Source organism: Convolutriloba macropyga, chromosome 1 (genome assembly GCF_964194025.1).
Source record: "Convolutriloba macropyga chromosome 1, txConMacr16.3, whole genome shotgun sequence".
In the NCBI taxonomy this organism is placed as follows: domain Eukaryota; kingdom Metazoa; phylum Xenacoelomorpha; order Acoela; family Convolutidae; genus Convolutriloba; species Convolutriloba macropyga.
This window is the reverse complement of record NC_134468.1, coordinates 1,846,778-1,861,081: the sequence shown is the minus strand read 5'-3', so window position 1 is coordinate 1,861,081 and position 14,304 is coordinate 1,846,778. Positions and strand designations below refer to the sequence as shown.

Here is a 14,304-nt window from a genome sequence, read left to right as displayed (position 1 = left end):
TTTTTTTAATCTTACACAAGTGTCTTACCCACCCTATTATAACTTGCCCATTGTTTTGCGAGTTTTTCATTGCTCTAATTGCAAAGGAACCTTATTCGGCTTTATGTTTCCTTGTACTATTGAAAAAAACTCAATTAGTTTTTATAATTTTTTTTTGTTGATTTTGTTTTTGAATGCCGTTTCTATTCCTTAATTTTTATGGCATTTGTGGAGGTTTAGGGTTCACAATAGTTTATCTAGTTGTTTAGTTTTAAGTATGGGCAATTTTGGAAATGAATCATTTTTTTGTTGAGAAATATGAGAAAAAATGACGAACATGGGAACTATTTTTCTTAATTTTTTTTTTGCATTTTTTCGGTTTTTTTTTCTGTTTTTGGGACAAGTTTCATAGACTATTATGACTTGTCTATTGTTTTGCGAGCATCTGGATGCCCTATTGGCTGAAAAGAATTTTTCTTTGGATTTATATGCTTTTGTAATATTAAGAAATTTACTAACTTTTTCCAGTTTTTTAGTACAAGCTGATTTTAAGAGCTTTTTTTATAATTTGGTATTTTTAAAACATTCATTTAAGTGGTTTTAACAAGTACTAGTTGTTTTGATGAAGTAATTTTGGCAGAGATAGTTATTTCGGGATCTCAAGTTGTGACAAAATTTGATAGATTTTTTATCATATTTTAACAGATTTGATTTTGTTTTTACTTTTTTGTTTTATTGCTTGGTTTCGATCGAGGAAATCATAAATTAGTGGAGGCAAGTTTTTTCTGATGAGTAGTTGGATGGCGGTTAAATAGATTCTCACTTCGAGTCGTTTTCGGAATTCTTCCGGCTATGTTTTTTTTAATCAATTTTATTGGAGTGATTTTTGAAGCGGGAAATGAAACGCGTGAAAAAATTTGGAGTGATTTTAGCGCTGAACAAAAGTGAAGAGCGGAGCGAAAAGAGAGTGGTTTTTGTTCATACCGCTGTTTTTGAGAGAGCGAGAAATTGATGCGTGAAAAAATTTTCTCTAAGCAAGCGAAATTTTTTTGTTCACGTGCGGCATTTTAAAGCAGTTTTTTTCATTTATTTTGGTTAAGAGGTTTGGTTATGATTTTGTTTTAATTTTAGGCTGGTTTTGGTAGTGATTTGAAGGTTTCTGGAAATTCATATGAATTTTATGATAATTCAGAGGTTTTTAATGTATTTTGCTGATTTGCGGGCTAATTTTAGCGTTTTTTTGACGGTTATTTTGTTTTACTGGCTCAATTGGGTATTGAGGAAACCCCTTCTACTTGAGCAATTTTATGATAACAATTGGTTACAGTTTTGTAGGTAAGAATCATTATTTTGTTGAGAATTATGACAAAATGGCGAAAATTGGAACTATTTTTCTTAATTTTTTTTTTGCAGTTTTTCGTTTTTTTTCTGCTTTTAGCTAAGTTTCTTTGCCTATAATGACTTGCCTATTGCTTTGCGAGCATCTGGATACCCTATTGGCTGAAGGGAATTTTTTTGGATTTATATGTTTTTGAAATATTAAAAAATATAGTAACTTTCCAGTTTTTCAGTGAAAGTTGTTTTTAAGAGCTGTTTTTTTACATAATTTTAGCCTAAAGTATTTTTTTCAAAATTCACATAAGTGGTTTTTGTAAGTTTTAGTTATTTTGATGAAGTCATTTTGGCAGAGACAGTTTTTTCGGGATCTCAATTTTTAACAAAATTTGATCAGATTTTTTATCATATTTTAACAGATTTGATTTTATTGTTTTTACTTTTTTGTTTCATGACTTGTTTCATGATAACCATAAATTAGTGAAGGCACGTTTTGTTTGATGAGTAGTTGGATGGCGTTTAAATGTATTTTCACTTCGAGTCGTTTCCGGAATCATTCCGGCTATGTTTTTTTTTAAGATCTGTTCACACATTTTATTTTTGAAGTCAAAGTGGAGTAGTGATTTTGGTCACGCCGAAACAGGAAATGAGGCGGAAAAGTGAGTGGCTTTGCGGCGTGATTTTTTTTCGCTCTAATTTTAAAGTAGAGTGAGAAAACGGTGTTTGAACAAAAATTCGGTTTCTCCGCAGTGGTTTTTTGTTCACATGCGGCAATTTCACTCTGATTTTTACTGTTTTTTCGATTTTTCGAATCGAATTTTTTTCTAAATGGCAAATGGCTGTCCCAATCCACTCATAGCCATTCTAGGCCTAGTGTTTTGTTCGAATTAAATTTTCATTTCTCGCTAGTGGTTTTTTGTGTTCACGTGTTGCTTTTTGACATTGATTTTCTGTTTTTTTTTCTTTTATCTGATTTTTTTAAAAAAAATTTTCTCAATTAATTCATAGTCCATTCTAGGTCTAGTTTTTTCTTTTTAGTCAATGAAAATTCTTTGAATTGTACGTCAGGACTTGTCCTGCTATGTTTTTAAACTTATTGAAGTGCGTGTTTTGTTCATTCACGTGTATATTTTTGGTCAATCGTGACTTACTCTATCAAAAGTGTCTTTTCCTCCACTTAAATTGATTTTTAAATGCTCTCAAACCATGTTTCTGGGAATTGTATTAGTCCTGCTTAATTTTTTATGCAATTTTTCGGGCTACCAACTGGTCGTTTGATCCTTTTTTTTCGTCAAACCATTTGACTGTTTGTGCTCTAAAATGAGATAAATAGTTATTTTAGATCTCATTATTGGTACTTTGAGACTACATGTCTACAAAACTATCGCAGCTATTTTCTGGCGATCTGGTTGCTGTTTTTTTTATTTCATCTTGAAAATCTTTATACACTTTACACAATAACATTCTATTCAGTGATCTGAGAACTAACAGAAAAAGTAGCAATTAAATAATCACCGCAGTGGTATTAACAAGCAAATGAAGTAGAAATTTTGTAAAATAATTTGCTGTATTTTGCCGCTTTATTATTGAAACGAGAGTGCCGAAAGTGCAGTGCGTCTAATATATATAAAACTGAACCTCCCCATAGTGGGACAAAACCAAGATAGCGGAAACCATGCTTGATTTGAATTCATTATTATTATTATTATACATATAAAGTGAACTATCGTGGATTGGTTCAATTTTTAAGCTACGAAATTCTTCCTTGGAAAATGTTTGTTTGCTTAATGATAAAAAGTATCCAGATGTTTATCAGAATTTTGATGGTATACCTTGGCTGCTTGAATTAAAGAACCTTGAACAGGTAACGTGTGCAGTCTTTTTATGCGGAGGCACTTGACCGTTTCTCACGATTCAATCAACCATCCCACATTTAGTGGCAGAGACAAATGTCATGTCTAAGACCTTTAATCCGTTTAACGTGAATACGTGGCGAAAGGTATGCTTGAAAGTAGTACGTTCAATAAGTGAATTCAATAAAGCCACCGGATGCTGAACTCAGGCTGGCACTTTTTGTGATGATCTATTTGTTCGTTTACGGCACAGGGGTTTTATGGCGCTTATTTTTGGTGGTAATGATGTCGTAACTTAAATTGAAATGCCCTGCAATATATTAACAAATTCGCTCTTTCATGTATCTCCCCCCCCCCCCTCCCGTCAGCCACCCTGCTTTGTTGGATTAAAGTGTATTATGTTTTGTATTAAATTATTTGCGTGCTTGTTTCATGTCTGAATGGTTTGAAAGTCTCCTTGTGTGTTTTAGGATATGGAGTCCTTGTATCTTTTTAATGAGCTGTCATCCGCTCTCAGTTTCCTATTTATAATAATGATGTACTAACTCACCAACTAACTACTTCTACTACTTTTTTTACAGCAACGAAGTGCGCATGCTGACCAAATACTCATAGTTGGCGCTCCAGTATTTAGTGTTAAGGTTACCGTAGTAAGAACCGCAATCAGTGCATGTTAGCTTGCTTCTCTCCGTTTTTTATTTTTCATTCGACGGGGTGGGGGGGGGGGGGCATGGGGCTGTTTTTATTAAAGAAGGATAAGAAAGGCTCTTATTCCACTTTTTCCATGCACTTGAGTTGTTCTTTCCGCTTTGCCTTCACCGTTTTGCAAGTTCATTGTGTGTTAAACAACGCCTATGTTTTCCCCCATCCCCACAACTACTATCAACAATAATAAGCAACGAACCAACAATTGGACGCGTCTTTTTTTCGATCAGTTATTAAGCAGAATATAAGAAACGTATACAATTATATCTTTTACCGCATCTAAATGTAGCCGTTGCAAATATATAAACCGTGGCCTTGAACGTCTGAAAAATAATCTCTAGGACCATTTTTTAATTAATTTACAATTAACATTAAGAAATTACCTATCATAATTGGTTGTAACTGTGAAGGCTCAATCAACTCGAATTAACACTAACAGTGCCATTTCCTTAGTTTTCGAAGTGATATAGCGATAATAATTGGTAAAATTGTGTCAATTTGTTGAAAATGTTTTCCTTGAAACCAATTAGTTTTGTCTGCGGTCGAAACTTTGTAACAATCTTGTTTCTGGTAAATACGATTCGGCGTTTAGGGTTACTATCGGATTAATTTTTATATTAACTTATTTAAAGATTATATATCACAGTTTTGCCGTTTTACGAAAACAAAAAAAAACTCGCTCGACTTTGATTTTCTGCTAATTGGGCGTACTCCTATTGAGCGTATATGGGCTGGTTGTATCTGTCGTCACTGAGCTGCTAGGCTACCTACCATCACCACCACCAATAGCTAACCTCCTCCTACTGGTGGCCTGAAAAGGAAAGGGATATTTAAGCATTTCATTAGGCAAATGCTTTTCCACAAGTAATATGCATTTCTCTGTGCCTACCCGCGAACAGAATGATTTGCGGACCCGGCAAAATGATTGAGCGTTACGAACTTTGATGTTTTGTTTCTGTTGTTTAATGGGCTTTTCCTAGTAAGAAGGCTTAACTTATAGTTAATCTAGTGCTTCAGGCGGCTGATCGAAGAATTCTCAAATTGGTGTAAATTTATGCACATTGAATGTGTACTTGTTAGCATGGGTTTGAACAACGAAGATAGAAGGCAACTCAACAATTTCTTTTTATAGCTGCGAAGCTGTAAGCTGAGCGAAGCTATATTGCGGTGCTCTTGGTTTTTTTTACAATTCAAAGAATTTGAATTGTATTGGGGCGCTGTCTTTTTTTAAGATCTGTTCACACATTTTCATGATTTTTGAAGTCAAATTGGAGTAGTGATTTTGGTCACGCCGAAACAGGAAGTGGAGCGAAAAAGCGAGTGGTTTTGCGGCGTGAATTTTTTTCGCTCCAAATTTAAAGTAGAGTGAGAAAACGGTGTTTGGACAAAAATTCGATTTCTCGCTAGTGGTTTTTTGTTCACATGCGGCAATTTCACTTTGATTTTTACTATTTTTTCGATTTTTTGGATCGGTTTTTTTTTCTAAATGGTTTTCCCAATCCATTCATAGTCCGTTTTAGGTCTAGTTTTCTGTTTAGTCAATGAAAATTCTTTGAATTGTACGTCAGGACTTGTCCTGCTATGTTTTTTGTTTCGTCGTCTGACGCTCTTTTTTCGTTTTACATTTGTTCACACAGCAAAGCTGAAAAAGTCAAATTTTCTGAATGACTTCTTCCTCTCACTAACGGCATTTGCGCGCGTGACGTCATTCCTCACTCGCTTTTGCAAAAGTTTTTAGGTTATTTGCGTGATTAGATTTTGATCATACGTGACTTACCTCACTCAATAAAATGACTTTTGCACTTTAAAACTTAAGTTTAGTTTGAATTTGTTTAAGGTCAAAGGAACTCATTTGTGTAGTAAAGGTCCCTAAAAGGCTTCTGCGGAATGAATTTTAACAAGCTTTATTAATTTATCGCTGAATGTTTTTTAGCCTAGTTTTTTTGAGAGGCGTCGATTTTTTTTTCAATTTAGATCGGTATCTGTTTCTATCTTTTTTATATGGCACGCAGGTCTATACCTTCGCAGCTATTCCGGCAATCTGCCGGCTATGTTCTTGATAATATGAGAAATAACAGCGCATAAATTTTGACTATCCTGATGATTATTAAATCATTTTTCTAGCTTGGTTTCAAAGTGCAAAGCGCGCTTCAGGAAAATTGTTCCAACTTGGATGAAAACAATTTCGAGCAGATTTCCGTGCCCTTTATTTGGAGAATAAAAATTAGCGAGGACAAAATTTAAGCTAATTAATGACCGAAAAATTTCAATTTTTACACTTTGAGTTGTATGAGCGAGCAGTGCTAATCCGTGAGTCTCAAGTTAGCATTACTTATCCAATTTAAGAATCATAAAATTGTTGTCTTGGTGACATACTATGAGAAAACAAGATTAAGGTAACAAAAATATTCTCTTTCTTATAGTAAAAAAGCGTTTGATGCCATTTAAAATGAAACTTATTGGCATTTGTTGAAACTTATTAGCATTCATGCAGTACCTTTAAAATGATTTTCTTTCTTAGTTGAAAGGCAGAGAACAGCGTTCTTTGATAGTTTTTTTCTTCAGCTTCGAAAAAGGTCACTCATGGGTGTTCGTTCCTGAAGAATATTCTAAATGCCCACTTAGGCCCTCGAACAAAGTTGAGACAATTCTTCTAGTCGCGTGTCTTTTACGAAACAATTTCGTCTGAGGTTTTTGACCTCTGTTTCGAATAAAAATAAAATACCTGAAAAGAGTGTTTGATTTATTTAGAATTTGTAATCTCTTACTGCTGGCTATCAAAATCCAGTTTCTTGATATAGTGATGAAAGAATCTTTTTGATAATCGATCATCGTTTTCAGAGAGCTTCCCACCATCTCGAGTTGCAGTCTTTATTATGGCCTATTTGTGATTGTTGTATTTTTGAAATTTTTCAAATGAGGGTCGCAATAATGTTTAGAAATTCATTAGAAATTACATAGTCTGATAGCTTCAATTATTTGCAATTTGTTTTGTCAGGTGATTTCGTAACGGGTGGAGATCCCGAGAAATGTGACGAAACTAAATCGCTGTATTGTGTGACGAAAATGAAGGTGCTACCCAACAACTCAATTGTAGAAGCCGAGTTCTTTTGTGACTTGACGACACAGAATAGCGCCTGTTCCGAGGAGTCCTTATCCTCATGCTCCGAGATGCTGAATGTATCGGCTAGTGAAACTCGGGAGCGCATTTGCTGCTGCTCCTCAACCGAATGCAATCTGCCCCAGTATATGCTCAGATCCGATCCTGTCACCGATACTCCATTTCCGGGTAAGAATTATAAATATGCACGAAAAATTCAATGATGCACGCTAAGTGATAAATGTACTCTTACTTGAAGGCAGATACATTATAGTGCTCTATATACGATTTTGATGACTGAGCTGGATAGTATGGCCTACATTTGTGCAAGATCCCGAGTCTTGATTTTTCTTTGCTTCGAGACGAAATTGCTTCCTTCCAGGACGATTTAGGCTTTCGAAAATGGTAATTTAGACAAGGTTGAGGAGAAACGAATTCTTTAATAAATCATTTTTAATAAATATTTTTAATAAATAATCATTTTTAATAATTTGTATAGTAACGCGAGATGATGTATTGCTTGTTTTATTTTTCAAATTTGATATCGATGTTTAGGGAAGGCACTTCATGGAAATGGAGAATCAGTCTCATTATTAATAGCCGCTCTCATCTTCTCAGCCGGCTATTATTGCGCTCGTATTTTTACAATTCAAAGAATTTGAATTGTATTGGGGCGCTGTCTTTTTTTACGACTCGAAGAGGAGTATTGGAGAAGTCCTTTTTTTTTAATCAATTTTATTGGAGTGATTTTTAAAGCGGGAAATGAAACGCGTGAAAAAATTTGGAGTGGTTTTTGTGCTGAACAAAATTAAAGAGTGGAGCGAAAAGAGAGTGGTTTTTGTTCATACCGCTGTTTTTGAGAGAGCGATAAATTGATGTGTGAAAAAATTTTCTCTAAGCGAGCAAAAATTTTTTGTTCACATGCGGCTTTTTAAAACCGTTTTTTTTTGTTATTTTTTTTGGTTCAGAGGTCTGATTATGATATTGTGTGATGCTTAGGGTTGTTTTAATAGTGGTTCGCAAGTTTTTGGTCATTAATAAGATTTTTATACCATTTTGCTGGTTTTTCAGCTATTTTGCTGAATTTTCGGCGAATTTTAGCAATCTTTTGCGTTTTGTTTTGTTATAATGCTTTGTAATGGCTTTGAATAGACGCATGTTAGTAATTGAGTTTTTAGATACCAAGTGATTATATTCTCTTAGGTTGGAAACGATTTTTTTGTTTAGAAAAATGACAATAAACTGAAAAATTTTGAATTATTTTTCTTAATTTTTTGCTGTTTTTCGTTTTTTTTTCCAAACTTAGAAAAATTTTTCAGCGTATTCGACCTTCCTATTGTTTTCGAAGTCTTCCAGTACTAATTCGCTCCAATTAACGTTTTTTGGGTCTATGTGCTCCCGTGAAATTAAAAAAAAGCTCAATTTTTTCTATGATTTCTTCAATTTTTTTTAAATGCCCTTTGTGTTCTTCAATTTTTTATAGCATTTGGGGATGCCTCTAGTCCAAATTGGTTGTCCTTGGTGCGTGTTGATGATTCTGATTTCAGTTCTGAATCATTTTGTTAAAGATAATTGAGTAACTTTTATGAAGAGTTCCGCAAATTTTCGTGTTTTTTTTTGGAATTTTTGCTGAGTTCTTCTGATCGTCTGCTTTTTGCTAGTTTTTGGTGGTCTAGCTTTTGATAGGAGCTTTTCTAGAGGTTTTGTTGAAATTTATTTAGAGCACTTTTCAATGACAAATATCACTAACTTTTCTTAAACACTAACTTTTTTTCTATTTTTTTCGTTCTTCGTTTTTACTCATATAAATAAACAATGATTTGGATTGGTTGACACTTGACCAGATGTAGTATTAAAAGTTATTTGAAATAATGATTTGATTTCAGCATAATGGTATTTGATTCATTATCCGTGGCCAATTTTTTTTTGTTTCTTTACAGAAAATATTTTTGGTTTTTTTTTTCATTTCCTTTCTTTTACCTTCGTTTATTCTACTTGAAATTTGTGTTTGATTTTTGTCCCAAATAGCAGTGATTCAACAAAATTAAACTAGACCAATTTCACGGGTTTTCGCCAAAAGTTGTTTTTAAACTTGCAACTCAATGTACAATTTTTATCACGTGCTTTATTTTATCGTCTTTTCTGGTCAGTTATTTTTTCATTGTTCTTTTTCTTTTTTTTTTGTTTTAAAGTGACAAGTGTTATTCAGTAGGATAAGCATTGTGTTAGTTATTGTGGTCAATCAGTAGACTAAGTTTTATGTTTGTTAGGGGCGTTCGTTTTTTCCTTCGAGTCGTTTCCGGAATTCTTCCGGCTATGTTTTTTTTTAAGATCTGTTCACACATTTTCATGATTTTTGAAGTCAAATTGGAGTAGTGATTTTGGTCACGCCGAAACAGGAAATGGAGCGAAAAAGCGAGTGGTTTTGCGTCGTGAATTTTTTTCGCTCTAATTTTAAAGTAGAGTGCGAAAATGGTGTTTGAACAAAAATTCGGTTTCTCGGTAGTGGTTTTTTGTTCACATGCGGCAATTTCACTCTGATTTTTACTTTTTTTTCGATTTTTTGGATCGGATTTTTTTCTAAATGGTTTTCCCAATCCATTCACAGCTCATTCTAGGCCTAGTTTTTTGTTTGAATTAAATTTTCATTTCTCGCTAGTGGTTTTTTTGTTCACATGCGGCATTTTGACATTGATTTTTTGTTTTTTTTTCTTATTTTTTGATTTGATTTTTTAAAATGGTTTTCTCAATTCACTCATAGTCCATTCTAGGTCTAGTTTTTCTGTTTAGTCAATGAAAATTTTTTGAATTGTACGTCAGGATTTGTCCTGCTATGTTTTTTTTTCTGTCAAACTTTTCGCTTTACCATTTTGCCGCTTTTTCGACATTTTGCGTGAAATCTTTTTGACTTCTCTAGGCTAGTTTTTCTCTTCTCTCATTCTGCTAAAAGTGAATTTGAACATCAGTTGCTAAGCAAAGCAATTCAAAATGAACAGAGTCGGTATAAAAAATTGAAGTCAGAAATAGAAACGGGATAAACCCATAAAGCCCAATTTTAGATGCCCGCTATTTGAACGTCGTTCCTATAAGTCTTAGTTACCACCTTTAATGCTTATTGGTATTGATAGTAGCCCCTGTAGTCTCTCTCTAAGAAACAGAAGTATGTTCAACTACGAAATGCCATCAAAATATATCGGACTTAAAAAATTTTTTTGTACAAAAATCTTTTTTTTTTTCAATATATTCTATTCGTTCAATCCCAATCATGTTTATTTGAATCAACGGCGGCTATTTTCAGGCAATCTGCCGGGTATGTTTCTACTTATTTTATCTTCACGAACTCTATCTTCAAGTGAATTGGTGTACGACAATTTTCACGAGGTGCCACTTTTCGTGTTAAACAATAGAACACCGGGAACGGCTTTTAATTTAATTACAATTTCTTTTTCCCGTGTATTAAATATCTGTTTTGTCTTAATAGTTAAGGCTTCTATCATGATTCAATGTGGAGATGTAGAACAAAACCCAGGGCCAGTTCTGAAATATGCTGAGTGTGTTAAAACAGTAGGCGCGTCTTTTAAGAATAATGTAAAGATTTTCTCCCTCAATTGTAGAAGTATTGTTGGTCAGAACTCTACCTTGAAGCAATTAATGGATGATTTGGGAAAAAACACAATTTTTGGCTTTACAGAAACATGGCTCAAAATGAATGACGATATCCGTTTTTGGGAAGTACGCAGTGAAAATTTTCAATGTTTCAGAAAAGATAGGAATCTTTCATTACATGAAAAAACAAGTGGAGGTGGTCTGCTGCTCTATATACCTAGATCATTTAAACCTAAAGAACGTTCAGATCTTACCACCGTCTCGGAATCCCGTTTCAAAAGCATCTGGGTAGAATGTCAGTTCAATAAAAAAAGTATTTGATAAATATTTCGTACTGCCCGACCAAACACCTTTCTGAAATGTGTCAGAACTGGCTCTGGGAATTGACTGTGCTGCAGCTGAGAACAAACGAATAATTTTAATGGGCGATTACAATATTGATTTTTTTCAAAAGAACGAAAAACGAAAATTAGAAACGCTATTTATTCCGTACGGGTTGGTGTCATGTAACACAAATATAGGGACAAGACAGAGTGTCAATAAGACTGCACTGATTGATTATGTCATCACGGAAAACTTCAAAAAATGTTTTGTTACAGAGAGCATCTTGAGTAATGATCATTACGGAACAGTTGCTATAATAGACGAAAAAATGATGATGAAACAAATGCCAATCAAAAAAACTTTTTTCGACAAAAAGAACTATTCTAAAGAAAATTTCCAGGAATATATCTAGAGTTCAGATTGGAGTCTTTTCTGGATGTTACAAAATGCTAACGAAATGATGTTGCAATTTTGTATCATAGTCGAGCAAGCAATAAATGTGCATGCACAATTGAAATCTTGTTTTGTGAGGAATGACAAACCGAAAATTTTCCTGAATAGAAATAAGTTCCTATCTGGAAAAAATTTCAAATCAGAAAATGAAGCTTCCTTGTTAAAAGACCTCATTTCTCTGAACACTGTAGTCGCTGGAAATTTATACAAGAAGTTAGGAACAATGAAAAACAACGAATTGTAATAGACACTCTGCGTAACAGCTTCGGTGAGCTTATTATGAACGGAAAAGACATCGCAAACCTTTTGAACTTCATGTTTTCAGTTTTGGGGGAATACTTTGGCGAAAGAAAAAAGTTTGATAAAACATTGTTCTCAGCTGATACGGGAAATGCAAATAGATTCTTCTTCAAATATGTTACTTGTAAAGAAGTGCATGATTTAATAAATTGTTTGAATGTAAACAAACCTTTGGGTCCTTCAAAAATTCCCGCATGGGCGTTGAAAGATGCCCAATCGGTCCTTGCGGAGCCTCTCTGTTTTCTGATAAATGAGTTTATTTCTGAGTCTTTTCCGACTGACCTCAAAAAAGCTTTGGTCTCACCTCTTTATAAAAAAGAAAACACAGAAGATCCCACTAACTATCGTCCAATATCAGTAACCGGCGCCTTGGCAAAAATTTTTGAGCAAGTTATAAGGAACCAAATTAATGACTATTTGATCTCAAATAAATTGCTGTCACCTAAACAATTTGGATATAGAAAAAAAGTGTCCACAACAGATGCCATACTACAATGTACGGAATATGTAAGAACTGAGATGGATAAAAAGAATACAGTTTGTGGAGCATTTCTCGATCTCTCAAAAGCATTTGACTCAATCTCACACGAAATACTAATAGAAAAATTGAAATGTTTAGGATTCGACGGAACATCTACACAATTGATTAGATCATATTTGAAAGACAGAACTCAAAAAGTAGTTTTCTCGGGAAATGAGTCTGACTGGATTTTACTTAACAGAGGAGTGCCACAAGGGACAGTATTAGGACCAATATTGTTCAACATTTATGTGAATGATCTTCATAGAGTTATTGATAGTGACAATTGTCAAGTAATCCAGTACGCCGATAACACTTTCCTCTATTCTTCTCATACTAATGAAAATATAGCTAGAAGTTATTTGGAAAAAAATATTGAAAAACTATGTTATTACTTCCAATCACATCAATTAATGATGAACAATAAGAAGACTGAATATATCGTGTTTGCTCCATCAAAAAAAAGCACGAACTCCGTCTCTTCTCAAGGTTAACGATGTGAACATAGGAAGATATCTAGGAATATTACTAGACAACAAATTAAACTTCAAAGAAGAGATTAAAAGAATACTCTCCAGAATGGCGTGCAGCATCAAAATCTTGAAAGATATAAGGAACTGTTTTCCTATAAAAACTAGAGTAACACTTGAACGCGCTTGTTTTAAGTCACATTCAATACTCATCTCTTATGCTTGTTGGTATCAGAAAAAATCTCATGATAACATTAGAAAAACAATTTAATTGGGGAATAAAGGTGTGTTTCAAAAGAAAAAAGTTTGATCGCTCGACTGATTTAAAAATAAAAAACAGAATCATGCCTGTTGAATTCCTTCTCAAATATCGATGTATGGTATTTTTCATGAAATATGTTAGGCAACAATTACCAGCTTTTAGTAACAACAATGAATTGCAAACTTCCAATTGTAAGCAAAATGCGAGAACGGGAAAAATTTATCCGGCTATGAAAACTAATTCGAAATTCCTCGATAAATCATTGATGCTGCAAGCCATGAAATTGTACAATGAAGTTCCATATGAACAAAGACAAAGACTTGATAAGGTTAAAAACATCAAAGGTTTTTTGAAAGAATTCTATTTCAAGGAATATCTGAAGGACCCAAAGGCACTGGAGTACAGAGATTTGTTGAGGGACCTTTTTTAAGCTTTCATTGTTTTAAGTTTCCTAATTATCCAATATAATTTTTTTTAATGTTTTTAGTATTCCAAACGTTGTAAATAAAATATATTCTTATTGTTTTATGTATTTTAGAATTTGTACATTGCCATTTTGTTGACACTTTTAAGGTGTGTAACATTTTGGAATTCAATGTTTTCTTTTTTTCTGTATTATTTAAGGATTACTAGGGAATTTTTTGGTGTTCTATTTCAGTCGGGAAATATCGTTTTCAGATTTTGTGCATAGGTAACCTATTGTACAAACCTGAAGAGAAAAGAGCGAAAACATCAAGCTCTTTGATCGGACATTTTCCGAGACATTATTTCTAAATGCTCAAGTGGAAAAGGAGCTATAAGTTTAAATTGAGCAATGGTGTCGCTTGACAATAAATGCATTTTTGAGACAATTTGAGTTTTTTTGAGATTTAACAACGCTTTGTTAAAAATGAAAACAAAAAAATTGTTCTTGAACATCACCCTTAAAGAATTGAACAAACTGATTTGCAAAGGGAGTTAATTTTCAAATTTCGTATTCAAAGATATGATTTAAAAGTCGCCGTCAGTGTCTCACAGGCTATTAATTAGGCGCTCTTCTTTTTTGCAATTCAAAGAATTTGAATTGTGCTGTGGCGCTGTCTTTGTTGCGATTCGAAGAAGAGAAATTGTGATCTATTATTTTTCAATCGGTTACTTTATATTAGAAACGTTTAGGTCAATATGTTAAACCGGGTTTTCTGTTTATGCATCATTCTGAAGAGAGCGAGAAAAGTAAGTGAAAAAATTTTGCTCTCAGCGAGCATTATTTGTGATCACATGCGGCTTTTTCAAAGCAGTATTTTTTAACTCTGACTCTTCATGCGAAGGATTTTGTGAAAACTATCTTAGCTATTAATAGCACGTTTGGAAGCACTTTCTGCAGCTAAAAAAGCAAAGCAAATAGTTTTTTAGATACA

General features: G+C 33.6%; 1 protein-coding gene across 1 annotated transcript in view; it reads left to right on the top strand.

The window, feature by feature from the left end:
• Nucleotides 1-14,304, top strand: part of LOC142356994 (uncharacterized) — a 40,861-nt gene that overhangs the window by 2,932 nt on the left and 23,625 nt on the right. The window contains exon 5 of the mRNA XM_075408750.1: nt 6,871-7,161. Within this exon, the coding sequence (XP_075264865.1) occupies nt 6,871-7,161 (291 nt within the window). The remainder of the gene's footprint in view (nt 1-6,870; nt 7,162-14,304) is intronic.